The sequence below is a fragment of the Magallana gigas genome, chromosome 8 (assembly GCF_963853765.1).
Source record: "Magallana gigas chromosome 8, xbMagGiga1.1, whole genome shotgun sequence".
Taxonomy (NCBI): domain Eukaryota; kingdom Metazoa; phylum Mollusca; class Bivalvia; order Ostreida; family Ostreidae; genus Magallana; species Magallana gigas.
The window spans coordinates 45,178,134-45,205,243 of NC_088860.1; the positions used below are offsets into that span (position 1 = coordinate 45,178,134).

The 27,110-nt window shown below is 31.5% G+C and overlaps 1 protein-coding gene across 1 annotated transcript; it reads right to left on the minus strand.

Moving 5' to 3' along the window:
• Nucleotides 1-974: 974 nt before the first annotated feature.
• On the minus strand, nucleotides 975-26,634 carry LOC136270549 (blastula protease 10-like). The gene is made up of 18 exons (XM_066068445.1): nucleotides 26,547-26,634; nucleotides 25,319-25,389; nucleotides 22,060-22,209; nucleotides 20,166-20,243; nucleotides 17,399-17,467; nucleotides 16,100-16,187; nucleotides 15,829-15,967; nucleotides 11,685-11,763; nucleotides 11,119-11,313; nucleotides 10,606-10,738; nucleotides 9,073-9,189; nucleotides 8,532-8,638; nucleotides 7,669-7,793; nucleotides 5,973-6,118; nucleotides 3,864-3,980; nucleotides 2,138-2,371; nucleotides 1,238-1,482; nucleotides 975-1,128 (listed from the first exon to the last, which is right to left on the minus strand). The coding sequence occupies exons 1-18, from the start codon at nucleotides 26,626-26,628 to the stop codon at nucleotides 1,111-1,113; spliced, it is 2,193 nt and encodes a 730-aa protein (XP_065924517.1). The 5' UTR covers nucleotides 26,629-26,634; the 3' UTR covers nucleotides 975-1,110.
• Between the last annotated feature and the right edge of the window lie 476 nt (nucleotides 26,635-27,110).

Consider the following 27,110-nt stretch of genomic DNA (forward strand, 5'->3'; position numbering starts at 1 on the left):
ACAACTTAGATAATTGACAGTAATTCCAAGAGTGTACAAACAACGTAATATTGCTTTTATTAGTTTCTACAAAAACACTTCGTTATTTTTAGTCCACGCTGCCACTGTACACGCTGTATAGTGGGGTAGCTTGCGCATGTGCGATAATGTAGCAATACGACACTAAATAACTTTTAACAATGATCGAGAATTTGTGAAATATGTGCATCTGAATTTCAGCTTGTTTTGTTTCGTCTTTCATTTGACATTCCTTACTAATGCAGTGGTGGTTATATACTATTCTGTTCAAGACGCGTTTCTTTAAATCTTTCCGTCCCGTATAACGTTTTAAGGTGACTAAGATATCTGGATACGGTGAGTTATGAATAGTGCTCTCGGCGTGTTGTAGAGAATGTGCAGCAAAGAACAGAAAAATAGAAATTGATAACTAATATATTATACTAATATAGAGAAAAGGAAAATAAAAAAATATACAGCATTCATAGGCAATTGCTAGGTTATAGTTTATGAAATCTTTACGGTTTTTAAAAAGATTTAAAAGGATGCTCGTTTAATATATATAAAATGCATGTACAGTGAATGAATAATTTAAAACGACGACAGTATAACTGTCGTAGTAAAAAACAAACAAACAAACAAACAAACCCCCCCCCCCCCAAAAAAAAAGCTAAAATACAAGATATCTTAAATAAAAATTTCATGAAAATATCGTTCGATCATTCCGTAGTTTAATTTTTTTTAATTGTGTGTAAACATTGCGTTCTGTGCTTCACGTTCCATTTAAGTCTGAGTTTAAGCTGTAAATTCATATTCAACTTGGCCTTAAATCAAAATTATTTACGTATGCAAATGCACGTTTTGCTTTTGAAAGGTCGTAATAGATAATTGAACGACTCCGATTGTGATCAAATATTTAAAATTCACACTTGTTTTCAAGTTAGACTAATTTTATTCTAATATTTTGTCATCTACTTATACATACGTACTTTATTTCAAGACCTTCATTCTAATATCAACAGTCAAATCAGATATTGTGGAATACGATAAATCTGCATCTTTCTGTCCAGACTGTTGGTATATAGGTTTGTCTTGCCAGGTTAATGATACACTTCAATTTATTCTGTACATCTAGAAAAAAAAATATTTTAAGTAAATTTTAAGAGGCTTTGTTTTTACAATTTTTATGCAGGTAAGTTCAACCTATGTTTTTAACCTATTGATGCTTTTGAGTACTTACCAAACATGGAATATTACAATTTTCCCATCTCTTGTTGGGATCTGTGGTGTAACACCATGGTCCTCCCGCTGATATTCCATAATGATTTCGGCAGTAGTTTTCTTGATCCTTTGCATACCCGTAGTCATGACTATGAGGGGATTGTGAGTCCCAGCGCATACAAGTGCGACCACTGATGGTTGTGTTAACATGGCCGAAATAGTCAGCTCCTCTAGCAGTCGATAAACATTCATTAGGATCCGTCACTTAAATGGTATAAAATAACATAGAATGACATTATCAAAAAATACAATCATTTTGAAAATGTTCTTACATATAACTCTTTTCCACGATACGTTACTTTGTCTATTTTTCCATTGATCAGCGACAAAAAGTTTCAGTCAAAAACCACGTTTACAAATAAGTGTCTATTTGTCGAAGCTACTTAGGTGGCAGTTTAATAAATACAGCAACATAACTTGCTGTCGCCATTTTAAAAAAAATCAACTACTCACATTGATTTTTTACTAAAATTCTGTTTCTATCTTATATTTGTATTACTCAAATGTTGCAGAATTAATTCAATTTAAAAGCAATTTCAACACAAGCCGGCCAGATATTGGCACCATACAAATAATGTTTCTTAAACATGCTTAGTTAGTCTGGTAAAATGGGCAATTTTAATTTATCTTTGTTATAAAAAAAAGATGTAATTTTAAGGAGTTGGCTAACATCGATGAAACCATATTCAAACGTTCGTCTTTTGTAAGGATAAGGTCCTGATGCTTTTTTCCCCTATAAACTCATTGACTGATCACCACAAAGAAAATAAAACATTGGAAATTGTGGATGTCAATTGTGTACAGTGAACAACAGCTAAGTAATATCAATTTAAAAATGTGAAGGATCTTTCTCTCTTACCACACTTTGGAATATTACAGTACTCCCATCTCTTTGCCGGATCTGTGGTGTAGCACCATGGTCCGTTCGGTTCCTGGTCTGGGTTCCTGCAAAAGTTTTCCTGGTCACCCAATAAAGCTTTGAATCCATGACTATGGGGACTCGAATCTTTCCAGTGCTGACAGGTTCGGTTGCTTACCGTGATAGATGTAGTAGAGTCGTATTCCCAACCAATAGTCGACCTCTTGCAATTCACTATATTTAAGGAATGAATGTGACTTTTAAACTTTCATATATAAACAATATCCTTGTTTTCAAATTTCAATGATTTCCTTAACGAGGAATCTTTGATACAACTCCATTAAGAAGTGAAATACTTTAAACTGAAATGAGTAAGCTAGCATTACTATGTTAAAATTTTGACGGCTTGTAATCAGCTCACCCCCGTCCCAACCCCCAAGTGTTGCTGTAGCATACCCTTTATATTTTGAAATAAAAAAAATCTGCAAAGCTTTAAACTTATTTGACACAAATCACATAAGCAGCTCTTCTTGCTTAAAGCTCTCAACTTTCAAAGTAATTAAAACTTTTTTTTTCTTTTTTTTAATGTAAATATCCCCATGGGATAACGGTTGGAAGAAGCGTGAATCAAAAGTACACAAGTGAAAGCTTTTTGAGCTTATGAATTTGAGAAGAAAAAAATTAAAAGATTGTTCTTGATATATTCTTTTGCAAAACATCGTTCCGACTTGTGGCTCCAGACTCATCCATGATATTATTATACAAACAAACTCGTATGTAAACTACATAATGATGTTTTCATAGATGTAACTATTATTTAGCAAACCACTTATAAAGAACATCATTTTGCTCTATTCATTCTTATGCTAAACTCCCAGAGCCCCCCCCCCCCCCTTTCCAATGTGCCCTCAACCTACCCCTAATATTGCATGTTCACTGGTTGGAGATGTATTTACTCTAATTTTAGCTTTTATGGCCAAATAGTATTTGGGTATATACATATGTTGGGACATTTAAAATCAAAATGCTTGACACATGTCAGAAAAGAGGTAAGCAAGTGTCAAAATTGAATTAACATTTGAAGAAAAGAATTGAAATTGTTTGTAGTACAACCTTTCCAAATTTGTGAAATGCCCTACTTTTACTTTCATTTTCAGAGTTTTTCAATACAAACGCTTTTGCCGTAAAACAACTCTGACTTTACACCACAAAATGTTAACTGGAAAGAGACATTTTTATGAGCTTAATTCAAGAGGTCCCTCGTTGCAGAACAAAAATTAGGGCCAGGGCTTTGAACCCTAACTTTACAATACTGCCTATGGAAAATGCATTTGTGGACTATACCAATTTAAATAAACAATTTTAAGAGAGATATCAAAATATTTTCAACAATTCTTCATTTTTACGAACAAAACTTCCATACACATCAGGATGCTTTGTGCTAATTTTGATTTAAATTACGTTTTGCTTGGGTTTTGTAGAAGAGGTTGCAAATGTAAAAAAAATAAGGATCTAAACAGACAAATGGAAAAACAAATTAAATGCAGACAAACAGATGAAAGGGTGCCAGACAAAAAGTAATCATAATAGCTTACATTATCTTTTAGCTTTGATGAGCAAGTAGTTCACTAGAATCTCTGGCTTAGGTGAATTAATATAAATACAAACTAAAATAAAAGTTCAATGGCGGGTATATAGTTATAATTCAAGTAAATCAATCGGTTACCTTCTGTTTCACACAGTGTTCCAGTGTATGTCGCCAAGCAGGTACAGGTGAACGACTTTCCATTTTTGTTGCAAGTCCCTCCATTTAAGCAGGGGTTTGATTGACAAGGTAATGTGTCTGTAAACAATTTTTTTTCCATTGTTAAACAATTTTTTTTGACACAATTTAATGTAGCTCCTGCCAAATTAATTTTGCAGAACGAATACATGTACATGTATATGCCCATAAGAGGCTGGTTCAAGAGAAAAAAAGTATATACTTTTTTATCAGTAATATTAGGCCCGTGACGTTTTTTGAGTATTTTAGACAGCACATGCATATTGGCGAAAAAAGAATACTTTAGAAATATCAAACTAAACCTAATTTTCGTGAAAGTTATGGTTCAGTTTGGTGATTCATTTTCTTTGCACTATCAACTCTCCTCCCGAAATATCGCCTCAGAGATGTTATTCGTGTCTTTTGTTAAACCAAGCAATTAATTAAGATGTTTTTTTTTTAATACAAAACGAATTTTTCCATTTTGATCTACTTCTTTCTATGTTTTTAGCAATTGCAATATTCATATTGTTTTGAATTTAAAAAATTGCCAAGCGCTGTAACGATAAACACCTTAATGTAGCGTTTATCAAAGACCCTGTTTAGACTAGACACATGATCTTTAAAGTAATGAATGAATAAATAGATGGATTGCAATTTGTAAGTTTCAAATAGAGTCTGGCTGATGTTACAGTTATGTTTATTGGCTTAACTGTCAAAAAGTCTCAGCATAAGATATCAACATTATTTATGAGTTGAGCGTACAATTCTATGTAAAATGTCCTTGAACACATTTATACTATTACATTTAATTTGTAAGCAAAGCTTTTTTGCATAAAAGAAACATCAGCAATAAATGAATAAATTTTATTTAGCAACCGAATATTTATCTTTCTGATAATATGCTGAAGTCTTAAACAAATAAAAGCTTTTTATATAAAGAGTTTCTGTAAGTAATTGGTAAATGTTTCGGAAAAAATGTCCCCTAAACGCTAATATAACAGAACATTCAAAACCTTCGATTCGTCAAAAAACAAGATGCGTGATTTTTCACTCCAACAACTCTTTGTTTATCAAAAAATAAGCAATACTAAAAACAACACTCAAAAGATTTAGAGTGGACGTGAGGTTAAATTTAACTCATATATGAATAAAGACTGCGCCACAATTGTAGTTAATACATAGTATAAAGAAGCAATGATAATACAGCATCAGTGTCGTTTTTATTGGTCCGTATACCGAGTCCGATTGTAGGTAGCAAACGGGAAAACCTAACAATCCGTAGACTATTAAGTCTGTAATAATAGCCTAACAATAAAACTGATAAACGTCAGCCAGCATTCGACCAAACGGGGATTGCACTTGCTGATAAGATAAGATTGCTGATAAGGTTGTTGTATGACCATAGAAGCTACGAAAATGTTTTTTTCAACTTGCTTGTCAGAAGTTTGCCTCGTTTTAAAAATTGATCATGCGTAAAGCTTGCCCTTGCATATCTAATCAATTGAGACACAAACACACCATTATGGAGATGGTAATGGTATATTGCTTCATAATGAGTGAGGATGGTTGACGATAGAGAAATTTAAGTCGTCACATTTATCATGAAGTTCTGTTGTTGGTTTTCCTTTAATTTTTTTTTCAAGTTCAATATCTAATTGTAATGCCAATTCATCACTTGCGCCGAGGCGATTTATTCAAATCATTTGCCAAAGGATATCCATATCACGTGATCTAGAGGTACATGTAAAGTCGTAAAAAAGCAGTACATATAGTGTTGGACATGTTATGGTAACATAAGAATTTAAAATATAATGTAATACCTTTATGTTAAATACTGAAATCTGATTGTTTTAGACGCAGGTGGTAATCCCTTCTATTACCCTCAGCTTACCAACACACTTCGCGTAACACTATATAAATAGTGACTGTTTGTGAGGGTAACTATATTGAGTTTACATTTACATTTGCTCGAAAACCAGATGTTTGTATTGCCAAAAATGATGTCAACTATGGTTTATCTTATCTTGTTTTGTTGTCTTATCGCTTACAATGGCACACTATATCAATTACCATTTAGTGGAATGGTGTTAAACCTCAGTCGGAATCCTTTCCTGGCTGGCCTGTTCTGTACAAATTTGCTGTCAAACGTGATGGTCATGACGTTTGGACTGATTTTGGACCCGGTCCACTGGTCACCATTCATATCCCCGCACCGTCTTAATCAATCAGACATAGAACATTTATTTTATTTCAAATTCATTTTTGTTTTAGAAAATCAAAATTCAATTCCTCAAAATATTGAAAAATGATACAAAATCAAACACACAAATAATTCTATTTTGGATAAGTTTTATTCAAAACATAATTTACAAATTTTTCATGGAGGTTGATCTGGTTTATTTTCGAAAAAATCACAATAGCAAAAATAGCTTATCAATTAATACTATCAAGTTGTAAAAATTAGACAATTTTGGAATTTTAGAGGCCATTTAAAAATACAGCTCATTTACTATTAATATATATTGGAGATCTATTTTTTCTGAATAATAACACAAAATTACTATTATCATTTTCTACAAATTATGAAATGCTAAATTCTTCTGTCCTGTTTTGAGTGGGGGAAATTGCACATAATTTGCTATATATTTGAAGTATTATAAATCTAAAATGGTACAATAGGTTCAATCAAAAATTGAAAAAAAAATCCTGTCGATAGCCTCTATCTTAGTATAAAATTTCTACGTTTTCTTGCATATTATATCTTGTGATGTATTTCTACAAATCTGTATTTAATCATAACGTCATAAAAGCACAATGGTAATGCTATGCTCACATAAAGCCTTTAAAACATTCTTTTAATATCTAGATATCTTTTGTATTTTTTTTCAACGTTATAAAAAATATCAAAAAGAAAATACATAAGAGGTATAAATACACTGTACTTAAATAAATGTACAAAAACATGCTCAATGAAAACTAAATTCGGTCTCCACAAACGTCAAATTTTGTTTTATGATAGATAAAAATGGAATGGTGCTATAACAGTGTTATGATATAAATTTAAAAATAGAATACAAAACAGGAGCACAGCAAACGAGGGCCTCTACATTAGAGGAAGGATCAGGTACCATACAACTTACGCACTGATGACTGAGATTGTTGATAATATTGTTGCATTAAATTGTTTGTCAGTAGCTTTTCTCGTGTTAGAAATTTTATATAGGTCCGTGTTCGCCATGCTCCTTTTTGTGTTTTCTTTTGGACTTTTGTTTTGAACACTCTGCGTTATCATCGTATTTCACAGTTAACAAAAAAAATAATGCAATGCTTTATTATTTGCTGGGGTTTCTGCGATGTTTATTCTAAATTCTTATAAATTTCTCTACATAAAAAGAAAGATATTTGTTTTGTCTAAATAAATATCGAACAACCCTTTGTATATATATACGGGGAAAACGTAGAGAAAATATATCAATAAAGATCTAATTGTGTGTGTTTTTTATCAACATCAAACTTTAATTGTTGATTGGGAACAGAACAATGACTAATAGCTATATAAGCACTATGTACTAGATCATAGTAAGAGGAGAGAGAACAATTTAAGTAGTTTAATGCCTTCTGCAAAACAACATCCTATATTAATTTATAGTTTAGCATTTTTTGTTGTTGACCTCTTGTTTTTTTTTTCATACATTTTCCGTACTTATTTGTCAGAGCGACTACGTGGTAGACTTAGCATATCTGCAAATTTTAGGTTATTCCTTACTTAATCCCTGTTTGCCCAGGAAGATTGTATTGTATCTCCAACCAATGGTAACATCTTCTATATGCCATGTTGGCAGGAAGGCGGAGCTCTTCGACAGTAATCTGTAAGCGCCATCCCTCGGGAGCCTGTGGGTTGAAATTGTACTGCTTATGTCTCATAATTGAAAACAAGCATTGAAAACATTTATTGCTTTGAAATTTATGTACTGTTAACGGTATTTAATATTATGTTCAGAAGGCAATCCCTTTCTTCTCCCTCATTCTGTCATATTCTAGGTAATATCTAAGGTATTCATTGTTCTCCTTTTCTTTAAAATGCATAGCATAGTTTGTACATGAAGTCAAAGGGTGTATATTTATTTTAAGGTATCTCGATGAATTTATAAGATAATTCGTTCGTTTACTCATCTAGATAATACATTGTATTTTTTTTTGCATAGTATTGTATACCCCGTCACCAACTCAAGTCCCTTCAAGACAACACATGTATGGGTTGCTAACCTGTGCTAGCCCGGTCTGGGTCTATGTTTTAGATTATAATTACAGCGTTTGTTATGTTTACCAGATCTCTTAATTAACGACCGTGCAAAGATAAATGCAATTTTAAAAATAAATGCAATGAAACAATATTAAAAAATACATTAATCCAATATACAAATATCTTGCTTTTGATTAGAGTCAATACAATTAATTGAATGTTAAAATATAACAAACATCCTGAGTTTTTTTTTCATAAAAACAACCTTGGTTAATAAGAATAAGTTATGGTAAACTAAACTATTTGGATTTGTTAAACATATAAATATTTATTTGTGTAGATTCCTTTACAAAAGAAAACATTTAAATCCTTTAAACAAATCAAACCGTCACGCCCCAACGACAGATTTTCCCAAGGGCATAGGGAGCTGGATATCCCGGTGAAATCACAAATACATCGTCACCTGGAGGGACGTCTACCATTCCTCCACAATCTGTAAAAGGGAAGGGGAAAGAACTATCATTGAGATAATCAGTCATAACAGAACTGACATATTGCTCTCTTCTTATAAAACTGATTAATTTATTTACGAGGTACTGATTCTTGCGAACAGAATAATATTAAATCAATGCACTTGCAAAACATAATCGTAGAAATAAATGCTAATCAGTTGTTCTGCTTGTTTAGATGTAGCTTGTTTCATTAAAAAAAGATATAAATGGATAGGCAAGCAAATGTTTTTTATTAAAAAGTATCCTGACAATTATCAAGTACTTATTACGTGCAAACACTTATGCACAATGCACCAAATATTGCAATCTACGTAATGAATTAATGCACTTTATTCAATTTGGATGTATTACGGATTGTTTGAAAGAGAACAATTCAAAATAAAGGCCAATGCTTAATAATATTATCTTGACCTACCATTGTCAGTGATCACTGTTTCACATGTTTTCCCGGTGTATCCCCTGGGACAGTAACACACACAGTCATGGTTGATGAAGCCCCCATTGATACACGCAGGGGGGTCTTTGCAATGTGCTGTTAGAAATATACACTTTTAAGTACACAGATTCCAGTTTTTAGTTACAATTGCACATATTCCTTTTTTATTATTTTATTGTTTGCTTCAATTGATCTTATGATCCATAAGTTATTTACTTCGCATAAAAATTATGTTATCTCTGAAAAATTCTTTCAACAGATAGAAAAAAAATATGTTTTTCGTGTAAAATAAAGTCAAAATATAAATGATTAAATAAGGGCATTTGGACGGATGATACACGTTCTTAATTAAAGAAGGATGAAAGGTCAACGAATTAACAATCAAATACTCATGAAATTTTAGGTTATGGCTTATTATTTTATAAACTTTTATTGCGTAAAAAATAAAATCACTTTGACATATCGCTTTGATATTTTATTTCACTTTTCTAGAAAGCTCTACGAAAAAAAAAATTTGATGACGCCACAACTTCCAAATTAAAATTCCATAAAACGATAAACGGATAGTGGTGGGATCAGATGCCTAGGAGGAGTAAGCATCCTCTACCGACCGTTCACCCCACCGTGTGCTCGATATGTTTGAAAATCGCAATCAGCCATAACAAATACGACTATTTTAAAGGGGCATTGTCACGATTTTGGTCAAATTCTATTTTCCCGATTTTAATGTTTACAATGCTTCAGTCAGCATCTTTAAATAGGCAGTCAAAATTTGAGTGTCATTTGTTGAATTTTAAACGAGCTATATAGCTTACAACTCTCTGTGATGTAAACAAAGCTTTTGTTTACATTTTGAATGTTAAAGAGAAAATTCCAGTCTTTTTTATCTAAATGAATGTGATTATCGTTAGGAGCTGTTTAATTGTGTTCATGCTTAAAATGAAAAAAAAAAGACAAATCAGCTTGAATTTTTTTTCTAGTAAATTGAACCGATGTAAACAAAACAATGCACGAGCCTTATTTACATAACATACAACTGTGAGCCCTGTATCTTGCTTAAAATTCTACGATTGACTCTCCAAAATTTCATTTGATCATTAAAGAGTCATTCCTAAAGCATTGCAAATGATAGAAACAGAAAAATAAAATTTGACCAAAATCGTGACCATGCCCTTTTAAAAAGGAAATCCTTCTGATGGCTTTGAATTATTGATTTGTAACGGCATATAGTGTTAATGGTGTTATAAAAGTAACTTTATTCTCACAAACTAGCATTTTTGGTGATTATGAAATCCAGAAAATATATTGAAACATTGAAATTCATTGTACGAGTACGATTTTTTTTATGAACAAAAGCCTCATTTTCTTGCATACCCGGATAATGCAGTATTCATCAAGATTATTTTGACTATAAACGATAATTATCAAATTTTAATTTTTAGAAAATACAATTTCTCTGATTTTCAGATTTGTCCTAAGGTTATTTTTTTAGTAAACTAAGGACTACCTAACCTGCACATAGATAGTTTACTATAACATCTTTGATGTCATAAAAACTAATCCCCTCTCCGGCAGCAGTTCCTGCTAAAAATTCCAGATCTTTGTCCAAGAATTCTATTGTGTTCTTTCCATTTATAGAGAAGGTCTGAACGAAAAAAAAATAAATAAAATAAGACCGAGAACACATTTAAATAAACTAACGAAATATTTTGTATTTCTATTTAGCAGTTTCTTGTTACTTTATCACGGGCATAAATTTGATGTGTTTGTCTTTTTAAGATTTATCTTATCATACTTTTTGCAATTCTGCTTTTATGGTCATTTCAATTTTGCAAAGCTACTTCATTTTTTTTCCACAAGTGTTATATATGTTTAAAGGCACAATTAAAGTTAAATTAGATAATACATTTTTTTCCAGTTTTATTAATCATTTGATGAGTTTGATTCCTTCTAAAGAGAACATCACATTATGTAGACATAGCTTGTTTTTATACCCAAATTTGTAGCATGATTATTGATTCTTACCCTTAAACCGTATTGCATAATGCTTTCATAGTCGTAAGGGTTTTGATCTAATGTATCATCTTTGTCAAAGTTGCTGTTATAAATATTCCCTCCAAGGTTTTCTTTGATTAAACGTATATACTTGTCACGATCGCTTCGACTTTGTTCGTGGACAAGGCCTGCAGCATGCAACATTTCGTGGACTGCGATATCAACCTTTTTTTTAAAAGAAATCATTTAATAGCAGTTGTAAAAAAAACATCAACAGAAAATTGACAGTTTTTTATCTCTACGTTCACGTAAGAAACTTATTTGTATAGAAATTGAAATAAGGGTAAATTAATGGTACAATATAAATTTTGTTACCCAAAGGGCACTCCATGAGACTATAAATAGTTACGACTTTGTCGTAAGTTCTTTTGTAAAACGCAGCCCAGGGCGCTTTTGCCTGATCGGCACTTCAGTGGAAATCCACTGAAGAGCCGATATATATATATATATATATATATATATATATATATATATATATATATATATATATATATATATATATATATATATATATATATAATGCATGCATTACTTACACTCATGCAATTTGGTTCCTCCATCGTAATAATCTGAGGACTTTTCCAGTATGCATAACCAAACTTGGAGAAACATCCCCTAAAACAGAATAGAAAACAAAGCATAACAATCCAATAGTACCATCAAATGAACCTTAAACAAATCATCATGTATATTTTGCACTATGAAATATAAATATAAGCAAAATAGTTTGTTACCACAGACTGTGATAGTTTTTATATGTATGTGTGAAAATATGACATCATTATAAATTATACAACGAACTGATATTGGATTAATGTTATATATACTGAAACTGTTTGCATGAAATTGCATAGAATAATAACACTCAGTTAAAACACACTGAGTCATAATATTAACAAACTAACTGATTTTTAGTATAGCATATGAACTCATATTTTAATCGACATGCAGCAATGTTAAGGTGTTCTGGAGTTAAAATACAGCTGAAAAGCGACATTATATATGAATATACATGACTGTATGAATAACATATATTGACAAGAACATTAGGCATTATATATGTTGGATTTTTTTTTACGGCATATGTACTTTGTCACATGGCGAGCGTATTCTAACTTTTCTATTGTAATAGCATTGGCGCAGGAGATTAATGACAACAAATCATTAAACATTTTAAAGAAATACCCTTTGTTATGTTATATTCTTTGAGGTTCTTGCTTGAGCTTGACATGGAATTTTCATTTATAAAAAGATATTGTAAAAACATTTCATCAAACAATCAAAAAACGGCACATTATAACTAATTAAAAGCGATTTACATACAATATCCGTCGGATTCTAAAGCATGATTTACATTGGCACTTATATTTTCTACCAATTGTAAGTACAACATTTATAAATTGTATTGATCTTTCACCTGCGCCAAACTGTTTTTACATGTTTTAAATTTTTTTCAACCAGTTGTTTACATACATCAAAAAAAGTTTCAAAACCAATAATTTATAAATAGTCTTTTAATTTAGGCAAAGCTTTAAATCTATAAATATTTAATTCTGAATATTGATATATATATAGATTATTACATGGCAATTTTTATATCGCATCCTATATTAGCCCGAGGTCGCTGTATATCAGCCCGAGAGCCGTCAGGCAGTAGTATGCGATATAAAAATTGCCATGTTATGATTTTTATATTCTATTCTTAAAGAAAATATCAAAGAAACAAAAAAAAAAAAAATTAAGTGATAAATGATTATTGTTTACAAATCTCTCCGTGTATATAAATTCCATCTCTGATAAACTTTCCTGGAATTTTGCGCCAGCTGTTTCTATACCAAGTTGACGTCGACGTTACTATTTGACGTCATACTCGGAAATCGGAGTTGAACGGTGCATACCGAACTCTACGTCACAAATGCCGATTATTAACGGAAAGGTGTGTGATATAACATCCGAAGATTGCCGGAGATGGGTGTGATATATAGAGGATATCTATATTGTGTGTTTTTATATTTGCTTTATCCAACGAGTTGAAGTGGTGTATATATTTGCGAGGCTTGCGGAGCGAATATAACCATTTCAACGAGTTGGATAAAGCAAATATAAAATCACACACTTATAGATGCTCTATTTATCTCATGCAATTTGATTTATATTATGAAGCTTTTGAGACAGTCCCTTACAGACCCAAACTGAATTTTTTTCAAAGATTAAAAAACGATGATGCAACGTTTTGTTATGCGGTTATTGTGACCTTGCGCAATACAATTTAGTACGTCATTTCTGAGATAAATCTAACTGTTTTAATGTAAGGTTTCACTGAAATAAACCTTGAAATATTTTTTTAGCTTTAAATAATTTTTCTTAGAGCTTATTCACTTGATTAAATGGAAATACTGATCAGAAGACTTGAATAATTAAGTTTGTTGACATACACAAAGTTGCGAGAGCTCGTTAGTTTGAATTGACTCGAACGAGGAACAGTTGTTGATGTTTTATGGAAAACACTAACCTTATGATTCGAAAATAAAAATAGTGAATAAGGATGCTTACTGGAGGTGGAATAAAAGTCTAATGAAACATTATTTCGGTAAGTTCTTGTATATAAACACAACCAGAGCGTTCTGTTTTCATCGTGTCGTCAGGATGAACTCCTTGATAGTTAACGTAATTTGCAGTTTTATAATATTCACAAAGCAAATTGAAAGTTGGAAGGTGGCTACATCTCACCAAAAAAAAACCCGGTTTCGACGCCTATGCTATGCAGTTATGAGTTTTCCATAATATTTGTAATTTAAATCTTTGACAGAATCCATTTTTTAATCAATTTTTGTAGTAGATATAGATATGTTGAAAGTATTAGCAAATCTTCGAAAATAGGTCACTGAAGGTTCAAGCGTTGAAGAGAGGGGTTGTGTCAAAAATAGATCGGACCGGAAGTATTTGATAAAGCATCACCCGTTTAATATAGCAAATGTTTATCACACAGGTAATATACACCACACGTATGAGATAAAAATCTTATATCACACCCAAAGGGTTTATATCACACCCCTAGGCGAATTTTCGGTTTATATCGCACGGGGCGGAAAAGGGTATATTTTCTATAAGTATACGATGTAAATGAATTCTATATCCAGCATTAGCGTAAGCATCTAAATAAAGGAAATGAGCAGTTTTAGTACTGTTTCAATATGATTTACGTTAAACGTCACGATACATTCCCTGAGAACTATCGAATGGAATGCAGATCGTGACGTCAAAGTTGATTATGAAATCATATTGTATGACGTACAGACAAATGACTATATACACATCGCTGTGGGAAGCCTTCACATACCTGCGTAAATTTTGGGAACATCAAATAATTAACACCCAAAATTGAAATAAACAATTCTATTGCATATTAAATCTCTATTGAAAAATGAATTAGAAATATATATTTTACATTTGATATGTTAATGCATGTCCTACATTGTGTGTGTGTGTGTATAAGGTACCAAGTTATACACTTCTATCCTGTTCTAAAAATAATAAAAACTTTCACATTTTCACATTTTTCTTCAATGTAGTCAAAACAAATCAAAAATGGCTTATTGTTCAGTTTTTGAAATAAACGTCTCCGGAGTCATCGTACAGAACAAACTTATTTTATTTATTGTGATATCACATGATAAAGCTATTAAATTATCATCGTTGGCAACAGATGAGGATATATTTTTTTCCATTCAATGAACAAAGAATTTGTATCTGCTACTCATTAAAAAGAAAACAAATGCTATGCTTAAAGCACAATGTGATTTACACAATAGGATAAACGTAAACAAAAAATACTTTACCGATAAACCTGATAAAATTAACGCACGACAAGATTAACGCACGATAGATCAGCAAACCAACACCTTACGACAAGATTGATTCATCACAGAATAGAAATGTACAAAATGGCGTTGCGGGTTGTAAAAATGAATGTCACAAACTTACGGTATATACAGTGGGGCCTCAGATATCTGGACGCCAGATAACCGGACGCTTCAGTTTACGGACGATTTTATTTGGGAACAGATTTTTTATACGTTATTTTGTCTCATTTATCCGGAATTCCGCGTTCCGGATCCGGACGGTCTGTTTTTACCACAAAATACTGATTTACTACTAATTCTGCTTCATTTAACCGGACGGTAAAATATGATTATATCCTACTCAGTACGTACAAAAGATTACCCCTGTCAATTAAGTTTCACACCTTTTCTACGTGCTAGATCCTCATGAGTAGCTTGTATAAACACACTGACTTCCCAAATCACTTTCATGGAAAATTGCAAACAACAGTGTATCACACACATATCACAATTGGACACAAAGAATTTAGCTAGATTCGGTTATAATTATTGTCCGGTTAATATTTCATGACTAAAAAATAAAATTAAGCAGAGTTCTTTATATCTAAAAACGTTCATATCGTCAGACAACTCTAGCATGTGTTGCTATATGGAATGAAAGGCAAATAAAACCTAGTATCAACACTGGGAGCCATTGTATACAAATACAATATCATTCATGACAACAATAGACACATTTCAGATATCCGGACGCTTCACCTATCCGGACGATTGGACTTGGGAACCAAAGCGTCCGGATAACTGAGGCTCCACTGTATTGCCATTGCCTCATACTAACCTTCCAGTTTTGAACTCCACATAATGGTTATGACCTACTTGCTTAGCAAGTTCCGGTGTGTGTGGCAGCCATTTTAAACAGGTGCGAGCATTTAATAAATCGGCTGCTTTCTTAATGATATTGTAACTTTTTTCTCTTACTGCAGAACATCCAAAAAGAAATAGCAACAATTACTCATATGACAACAGCACCATTCAAATGTATTTTACAAATAACTTTAAACTGAAATTCAATGATAAAATGTCGTGTGCTCGCTGAAATTATATCTTACCTATGCTTTGTTTATCAATTACGTAAGGAATGATGGATTTAGGCCATTTTTTCGACAGTTTCCCAAAATTTCTCTTCTTGTCGTCCATCTAAGGAAATTACCAAAAAAATAATACCTTATTGAACCAACAAGCTGCAAATACAACGCGTCAACGCGTCAAACTTGATTAACAGCCCAAACAACGAAGTGCATGTATACGACTTTAGAACTAACATCGTCGTCCAAAGAACACAAAACAAACAACACTAAACAAAGGAGAAATAGCACAGGGGCAACATTTTTTCTGTAAATAACAATTTATGCAACTTTTTCGATATTTTTTTTTTATGAAGAATCACTCCTAATTGTAAGAATTGTAGAACTCGCCTATCGTCATACTTTTCACGATGTCACGATATGATAATATAAAAGTATGAAAGAGGATCAATCTCACCTTTACATGATGCTGAACTTTAAACCCCTAGCGGAGCTTCTAATTGGTCCGGCTTTACAATTTTTTAAAAATTTTAACAAAAAAACTTAAAGCAAACAGAAGCTTTAGTGAAGATATTGACATTCTTGGTGAAGTGGCTCTTGAGAAAAATATAGTTTTAAAGGCGCACACCTAGGATATTTTATCTTCATCCCTGCTATATGCTTTTTAATTCTTTGACAGGCTTTTGCTTTTATCTTAAGAGTTTATAATTCAATTTCCATAAGGATGATTTGTACTAAGGTTGGTATAACTTGACCAAACAATTTTTGAGAAATATGAAAAATAGCGAAATGTTCACTGAGAGAAAGACAGACAGAGGCAGACCGGTCATAGATAGATAAGATTGGATTGCGGACAACAGACTCGGTCAAAATCGCCACATGTGAATTAAAAAAACATTTAAATGTGTGTTGCGGCCTAGTATAGGGGCTAATTTTTAGATATTATGAATAATTTTCTATAGTCATAAACAATATTTTTATTTATATTTGTGGACACCATTATTGATTGTTTACGTATAGGATACAATTTTAACAATCATTTGTTTTAGTTTTCAATTGTATCATACATCATATTGTTTTGTATTATGTAATTTACAAATTACACTTAAGTGCCAATTCTTTTAACAATAAAAAGAGTTTACAATCTAGTGAGCATTTAATTGTGTAGATAAAAAAAACACAAAATCTATGAAAATTACTATTCAACAAACAAGCACGAAACCAAAGTACATCGTGAAAAAAAAGAATTTGAATGTAAGATATGAAATCGCTCTTACATATCGGCTATACTTTGATACTTCATCTGTATAAAAAATAATTTACCTTTTCAGGAATTGTTTCCAGCTTGCTTGCATTGGCCATGGCTGTTAATTCAGGATGTAAACCTTTAACCTGTCATTAAACAGATAACACCATACTGTATATGTATACTGAATTACTTGAAGTGTTGTTTTAATATGATGTTAAAGTGTGAACCAGTATATTATACGAAAACCTGATTCCAATGAAAACTTGATTATATTCAACACTGATTTAATCAAGATTTATTGAAAAACATTTTAATTGATATGCATATGATTACTGTATGGTTGTCAGTTTATGGAGGCCGACTTAAGTTTTCATTGCACTTGTTTTATGCATTCTGGTAAAGTACGGTGTATGTGTATTGTTTATGATTTTTTTTTTCGATTTCATTAATGAAATTGAATACAATAAACAAAATACAGATAAGCAAATTAAGTATTTTTTCAGGAACATTTTATTTTTAATCGATTTTTAGTTGCATGGTAGGTGAGCTTTGCCATTGTGTGTTTATGACGTTATGGTAAAATGAAGCTTTGTTAGAGTGCGTTATAAATAACAAGTGTACGCTATTAAAAATCTATATACAGAATAATGCTATCCTAAGTGACATTTTTTCTTAATTTTTGAATGAATCCATTATACAAATCGAAATTTGTATGACTCCAAATATAGAGCAAAATTTGGTGCATTTTAATAGTTTAAGATGTCCCCCATTAAAAACCAGACAGTAGAGTTTTCTTTTTTACATATAAGGTAGACATAATATTTATTATCACATATCACAATTTAAAAAAGAGTTATTGTAGCATTCTAAAATCTGCCTCAAATTGCGGAAATGACAATTTCCTGTACATTCCTATAGTAAATATATAATCTGTATTCTGAGATGGCCCTCAAGAGAACCAGACGGTCTATTTTCTTTAACCTTTGCAGATAAACTCTGGTTGGCTTAAATTACCTATAATCAAAAAATAAAAAAAAGTTTCACTATTGTAGTTTTTCCGCACCCCCCCCCCTCCCCCGAATCGGCCTCCTTAAACAACATTCATCTACAAATGATTTCCTCGTTTTATTCTGTTTACTAAATTTTAATCTTTTAAAAGATGGATATGTCGATTTGGTTGTCCGATTTCTTAAAAATTACTGAAAAACCTTGGTAGTTTTTTCAAGCAAACTCGTTGTTTACATCTTTCCATTCTTTAACCGTCTTTTAACCTCTACAGAATTATCACAACTTTTATTGTACATATGTTTGTACGATTCATCGATATTGACCATACTTTTGTAAATAATTCAACATTTTTTTTCACCAGGTTTTAAGTTTATCTTCAATGGGCAATGTTATATCGTATGAGACATCTTATGAGTATTCAAAAAGTAACTGCAACGATTGATTTTATGATAAGACAACAAATATCACTTCGAAATTTGCTTTCACAACCAATAGCTGGATAATATATTATGAAAGATAATATTTCAGTTTATAAGTCCAGCAGAGCAGTTCGTTTTCATACTCATTATAGAGGGGATAATTAAATATTTTTTGATTTTTTTTTTGCAAACCGATTAATAAAAATACAAGAGCATGTATTTTGTTGTTTTGCTACAAGACACCAAATGTTGTTCTTATATGATGTAATAGCTCATTATACGGATGTAACACTTGTTAAATACATTATTATGTCACACTTTAATTTGGTATTATACAAATTATGAATTAAATTTGTTTATCATATTAAACATGTTAGCTTTATCATCGTATACTTGACTTAAATTGATATATTTTTAATATCTACATTATTGAACGTCTTATAAATGTTAATACAAATATTGATAGTAATATATTTTTGGTTTATTTTATAAGTTAAATTGTTGACCTTGAAATCCTGTTTTATGCTTGAATATGTTGACATTTCGCTGTAAATTGTTGTGCAGACCAATATTATGATTTCATTTACAAAAGACGTGTTAATAGGGATGAAATAGAATCAATAATGATTTGTGATAGCATAACATTTTTATTGAACTGGTATGCCTTGTTTCTCCTAGTCAAGGTAGGGGAAATAAAACATAAAACTTGTAGAATAAAATTCGAATGTCATAACCATGCATGACAGATCAAATTTATATGATACTGCCCGTGCACCAGGTTTCAATCCCTAACTATTATTTTAACAACAAAAAAGCAGCACCACACTGCTGTTATCAATATACCGTTCTAAATTATGTTGTACATCTATACTGATATGTCTTGTTACGTTAGAGGTTGTCCAGTCTCTAAAGAATCATCAGGGGGAAAAATCCTTATTTTTATTACTTCATGTTCGTTGATTTTTTTCAATAAATTGCCGTAAAGTCAAAAAATTAAGCAAATGTTTTTGACACAAATTTGCCCTTTAAGATTTCTGTTAAATTTAAGAGAGAGCTTGAGTTGCTTCACAGGCGAAATATCATTCTTGTTATTCATTAGTAAACGTCATTCTAAAAGGCGTTTTCACGATTCCCACATTACATTTGATCTAAATTTAAGTTTAAGTTTAAACCATTTGTTCATTAGATGATCTGAAACTTTTTCTTAAAAGCCTGGTACAAAATGCGGTATTCGGTGACGTGAAGCGCAATGATATTTTAAGAAATCATGTTTCCTCACATTAGCCGCTTTTTTGGAATTTAATAAGCTCAATTGTTATTGTCAATGTTTTACTGTTTTAAGAATTTAGAATTCATTCTTTTGACAAAATGTGATTTTGATTATCCTAGATATTGATGTACATGTTTATGTTACCTTGTAAACGGTGGCGTTCTTTTCTACTGCCATTCCTTCCAAAAGCACCATTAATTTCATATTATTTGGGTCAACATCCTGGAGCAAATTGTGAAAATCAGTACAGTGTCATCATTGGAATGGTTTATATTTCAAAAGATAGTGCTTTCGTAAAGAAAAAAAAAATGAATTTATTGACAACAACTCTTCCTAAACCTTAATGATTATTTCAATAAAATCATGTTATTGTTGTTTCAATCAACCTGGAATTTTGATTACTGAGCACAACATATCAATTACGAAATATGCATCAAATATACTCCACTCAAGGTCTTATGAGTTTAAAAACAACATTAAAAATGTGCGAAAATAATAAATTTAGTATTTCGATAATCACGCCCATAACAGACTAACGAATGGAAGCTTATTGAGGCCAGTTCAGTAAATAAATTAATTTATATTGCGTTAAATCGCAATAAATATTGCGTTTTATTGCAATATTTTGCATTTATTTGCAACGTATTTTGCGTTTAAACATAAAAGATTGCGATAAAACTCAAAAAATATTGCGATTAAACGCAAAATGTATTGCGTGAAACGCACAGTTTTGAATTAAAACGCAAAAAACATTGCGAATAAATGCAAAACATTGCATTAAAACGCAATATTGCGTTTAAAGGCAAAGCTACTATTGTGTTTAAACGCAATATATGGAAACATCGTTTTGCTGAGTCTGTAGAAGACGCCTATGATTTTGTGTTACTCTGCGTCATGTACATGTATCAAACCACGAAATGCTATTGTATACGCATACATAATTGAACCATATAATGACAATTTTCAATGCAATTTGTTAAAAATATTACCATGCTAACTCTTAATTTTGGTATTGCATCTTTTAAGTAAAATCAAAAACCCCAATACTTGTATGAGAATTACATTTATGCACTCTCATTATTGAATTTGACGATGTACGTCACTTACACACGTAGATTTCATTTTCCAAGATTCGACCGTATAGAATATCGCACGCTATAAAAATATTTTTTGTCGCCTTTGTTTAATTTAAGGTTAATACTGACAATGTGCGTAAATATTTCGAGTTGTTATTAACCTAATAAATTAGGAAAATAGTGAATGAACGTTTTGGCATTTATAATTGAAAATTGTTACAAAGTACTAAATGTGATCGCCAGACAATGATGCCAAATTGTTAGGCTTTGAAAAAATAAAGTTTTATTATAATATTATAGGTATAGTAAAGTATTAAGAACGCCAGTTGTAGAGTGTATGTGCGGACTATTTAATTTTGTTTGATAATTAAGATTCAATTTATGAGAAACAATATAAAAATCATTAGAAAGAGAGAAGAGAGCACGAAGAAAAAAGCGAGAAATGTCTAACATTACTTTGATGGACAGATTGACGGATGGTTGTGGTATAACATTAACTCCCTCTTCATTTGGTCGGAATAAAAAGGAAATTATGTTCAAATTAAAACAGTTTTGCAATAATACAAAATAACTATTGCGTTTAAACCCAAAACCTTTGGAAATTAAGCGCAAATTTTTGCGTTTATTCGCAAAAATATTTGCTTTAAATCGCAAAAAATTTTGCGTTTAATCGCAAAACCATTGCGTTTAAACGAAATAATAGCTTGCGTTTAAACGCAATAATTTTTTGCGTTTGAACGCAATACTTTTGCGTTTGAATGCAAAACATTGCATTTATACGCAACCCTTTGCATTAAACCGCAATGTTCTTTGCGTTTAAACGCAATAGCTATTGCGTTTAAACGCAAATTATTTTTTTCTGTTAAGCTGGCCTCAATGAGCTCCCGTACTTACGCGGTTTTAGAAAATGTGTATCTATATAAAGGAAAGAAAAAAGACAAGAAGAGAACAAATCTAGGTACCTCCTCCTCAATCATATCACTGTGACTTCGTGATTTTTCTTTTACATTGTCTTCATCCAGATTATCGTGATCCCTTTTGCTATGCTGGCTGTTTTCTTCCATGAAGTGCTTTTTCAACAATCGTTTTCTCCTCTCCAGGCCTTCAATGCTCTGTTTTGAATTATGATCTTAAATTTTAGACTTTAAGGCCTGATTTACAAGGTTTTATTTACTAAGGGTTATTCAATAACAAAAAACGAAGACAGAGAAAAAAAAGGAGAAAGGGTCATTCATAATCCAGCATATAACTGACTTCTTTTTCCTTTTTTGTTTCCCTTTCGATCATTAGGATCCCGCTGAGATTTGTTTTCTAGAGAATCGTTCATCAGTCTTTAGGCTGATGATGTTTTGTTTAGTCACAGATATATGTGGAAAACCAAAACAAAGTTTTGACAGCGTGATGACGTAGATAAGTTGGAAATTTTCTAAAAACTCAGCAATGTGATTCAAACACATTAAGATTTATTCAACATATTTTTTACTGACCGACCGGTTTCTGTAAATGGCAGAGTTTAATTATTCATTATTACATGATCAGGTAAATTGGAGCGCTGATTGGTGTTGGTTTTAGACTACCGTATTTGTACACAAAAGAAAGAAAAAGACAAGGACACTAATGTTTATAGTCGAGGTACCTCTAAAGTAGTTTTTTCTGACGTTCTGTTTTATTCTGGGTTTTTTTACCATCTGATCAGATACAAATTTAAACGGTGGTCTAAGATTTATTCATAAAAATGATTCTTTTGTAAAGAAGTTATGCAGGCTTTCTGCAAGGTGAAAAGAATATTTTATTATATTTTCTTGTAAACAAACCGTGTTATTCCTCTTAACCAATGCTAATCCTCTTGGGATTTTTTCCGGCTGTCAATAAGATATACATTTATTTGAATCGTTAGTGAATATGTGTGACTATTTTTGTCTTCTCCATACATGAAATAACCATAATATATAAATAATACCTAAGAATAATTTTGCACTTTCGTCACAGTGTTTTTATACAGATCATCATTATGACACAATTTTAGTGGGGGGGTTACCAACATAGCAACAACAGGAATAAAAAGGCATACATTGCTTGAACGAAATTTTCTCAATATTTTTGTTCTTTTATATCTTTTGCATAAAAAAGTTAGTACTTTAGATGCATAAAATTATCTAAAATCGTTGATAAGGTATTAAAATTTATTCAGATAAATTTAGTATAATAGCCACCGTACTATCTCAATATTCAACATTTACTCTACCCATTGTAAATGTATGAGCTACATATGTACGAAGCTCTCTTTTGGCTTGATATGAAATATAAACGTATTTAAACGTTATAAAACAATGCATCTGTTTTTACAAAACAATTTTGTAGTTATTTTATTGTGAAAAAATTGATATTAAATGAAACAGCATAGTAAATGCCCTTTTGTTTGACGCTTGACTGAGGGAGGAGAACATGGCCCTGAAGAACCAGCTGGACACCCAGATAACCAGATAACCTAATGTGCAATTTTAGATAAAAATTGATATTTTAAAAAATGTCATTCAGTAAACATAAACAAAAGCCCCAGGCGGATTCGAGCTCATGATCTGCGGTTCACAAGTTTGATACTTTAACCACTGAGCTATGACTAAATACATCTAAATCGATTGATACAAATAGTTTAAAAAGAAACATTTAAATCGCCATCTTGTGACGTAGTGTCTTAAAAAGTATAAGTCTCGGTGTAGTGAAGTACCTTAAGTGTATACCGTTGTAAAAACCGAATTAAGTTAGGCTTTCCGATGTCAAACACTTCATACTTGTTTATGAAACGCCATTAAAAAAATCAACGTTCAAAAAAAATTATTACCCACTGGATCAAAGCAAATATGGTAATAACAATATAATGGTATTAGAATGGCTAAAGTGCCCCGTTTTTTTATGATGCATTTTTCTATGTTAAATGACTGACTGATCAGCTTTTCTGAAAACATAATTTGCGTTATAGTATACAGTATAGCGTCACATCTACAAGTGCATCGCGATCAGTCAGTTGTTTATAATGAACGTTGTTCGACATATTTTTATATTAGAAAATGTGTGCAATCAAATTGATGTCCTTTAAAAAGGGACTGCAATACGTGGACAATTTGCATGTGTTTCCAACGAAAACGTGAAAGCCTTAAAATTATCACAGATTCCAGGGACTCTAGCCCCCTGCTTTTAACCACTAAGTTTGTACGTTGCATTACGTAATGTATAGTTATGTATAGTTGACTTTTAATCTCAGAATTTAAATGGTTCAAACTTCTAAAAAATTACGATTTATATTAATGAAGATTGCATGTATAGTATCAGGCATTTGGCGAATTCTACTATTTGCGCACACATTACACTTCGCACTACTTTGTTAACTACGTTATGCAGTGACAGCTATACTATAAATGTGTTAATCAATTTTATATTTTGATGCATTTTTCTTGAGATTTAAAACTTTATACAGTGACATAATTATTTAATCATATATTATATATCGTCACATAATTATTAATTCATACTTAAATGCTTAAATAATTTTAATCGGGAAGTACTCCAGCCTCGCCTTCTATATAAGTTACGCTACATGTGTATTCGGAAACAACAAACAATTATAAATTAAGCTATTTGATGCATGCTGTAGTTTCGGCATAACATTACCGATTCAGATAAACCTGTGCTTGCCTGGTTCCCGGAACTACCCATTACGCACGGGAACCAGGCTAGCTCATGCACATGCTGAATTTTCCCGACAGCATCCGGTTTTACCTCGCTTATATATTTTCTTTATTATTACTTTACTTTTGTGTACTTCCACTATAGATAATTTTACTCATTACATGAAGTAATACAGATAATCATTTTTGACCATGTATTCGTACAGAGAGTGAGAAGGATTCAAAGGCATCAAATTTTGTCAAGTTGGAATACTTTTGATTTTTTTTATATAATATGTATGAAAATTAATAATGCAATACCAAAATGGAAAAATGAAAGTTACTTTAAAAAGTATTTTTAGATATATTTAATCAACCATTTTATATGTAAATGATATAGAAAGCGAGAGCAGCAATTTAATAGATTAAGTTCTTTCTTCGTTTATTCTATCAACTCTTTGGTAAGTTATCTCTGCAATCTAACCATAAAAGTATGTTAAAAATGTTACCTTATTTATGGTATATTTTTTCACTGTGACTGAAGTAAGATAAATACCACTATTTCATTATTAGCCTGGTCATCTTTCAGATAGTCCAGCACCTTTAGTACTCGCTCCTTTACAGCATCTGCTACCATAAAAAAGGATAGTATCAAATTAAGCAGATCTCCGAATACAAAGGGTTTTTTTCTGCATTGTAAGATTGTTTTTTACTTAACTATATCTTAATTCAATAAAATGCACATTTTGGAGTTTATTTCTAGCGTTATTGTAACAATTTTTCTACAAAAATGCACAACCCACATAAAGGGTTATACTACTTTTTGTAATACATACCTTTAAAGTAAGTTTTAAACACTACAAATAATATTCAACTATAACGTGTATTTTTTTACAATGTAACCTATGACAATTTTTAAATCATAAATAGAAAGAGTAGAGTATGGTATGTCTTTTGCTGATCAGTATATTTTAGATATACATGTATATATTGAAAAAGGGTCAAGAAGGTGATCCCAATTTCGAAGATTGTATTTGTCTAAAATATTATTGTAGCTTTAAATATTTATTGTTAATGGTGGGCACTTAATATGTTGATGGGTTGTTTTTAATTAAAATACATAATATATGATAAAAAAAAACTTATATTCTTGATAGCATTTTAAATGTCATCAAAGTCATAGGATTAGATTTTTATAACATTTAATGTAAATTAACTATTATTCGCGACGACTTTATTTTGCGATTTACCGAATCACGCCTATTCAGATCATGGTCCTTAGGATATAGGTGGCGCCACACCGAAGGATGAAGTTTCACATTAGAACAGAGAGAATTAGAGAGAATCTTTAAAAATATTCCTCTCAAGAAAAAGAATAGCCTTAATTTGTATAAAAGCATCCTATGATAGTGTAGATACAAGTTTGTTGAAATCATGGTCCCCGTTGGTAGGGTCAGGCCACAATGAGGAATGTCAAATATATTCATAGGAAGATATTGAAAAAAAAACTTTAAATTCAATAATTTTAAAGCACAGGCTGTACAGACAATGATTCCGTAGAGAAAAGTGGGGTTACAAAGGTTTCTTTGTAAATTACTTCCTAAAGGATACTGTATAGCTTATTTCATCAGCTTTTGTTGCTTTTGTTGCTCAGGTGAGCGATATAGCTCTGGGCCTCTTGTTAATTTTGGAAGACTTTGCTTCAAATCGGGAGAAAAAGATTTCATTTTAGCACATATCAAAAGCATATAGATACTTTTAATAAAGATAATGTTCAACGTTACCTTTATCAGCTTTGTTCTCCACAGGCAGAGAGAGCCCTTCCATAAGTACCACCCCGAGCAACAAGACTGTTTGGACCTGCATCTTCCTATTAAAGATATGCAGTGCTCGTTTGGCAATAGATTTGAGGGTATTATATGCCCACCTCGAAAAAGGCCACGGCAGGGTCAAGGAAAATTGAACTTTACACCAGTTCAAATACTCAATGTTTGCTTTAATGAATACATAAATTTCAAAATTGGGAATTTAGACATTAAGAAAAACTATCATCAATTTGGTAGATGATGCCGTTCCATGAGTGACATGGAACATAATTGAGAGTGTCCTAATTAAATACAAATGTCCTTTTTTATCAACTATGTTTCTAGGCAGACTCTTATCACCCTTATCTTATAGAAATTGTACTGCTGTATTAAATTGAAGTGTTAATGTCGAAACATACTAATACATTAAGGCACGCTACTATCATCACTGAGGTAGATAACACCGTTCTTTAAGCGACACGGGCCGGACATAATTGGGCGCGCTCAGTTAATCTAAGAAGTCCTTTTCGGGATGAACATTGT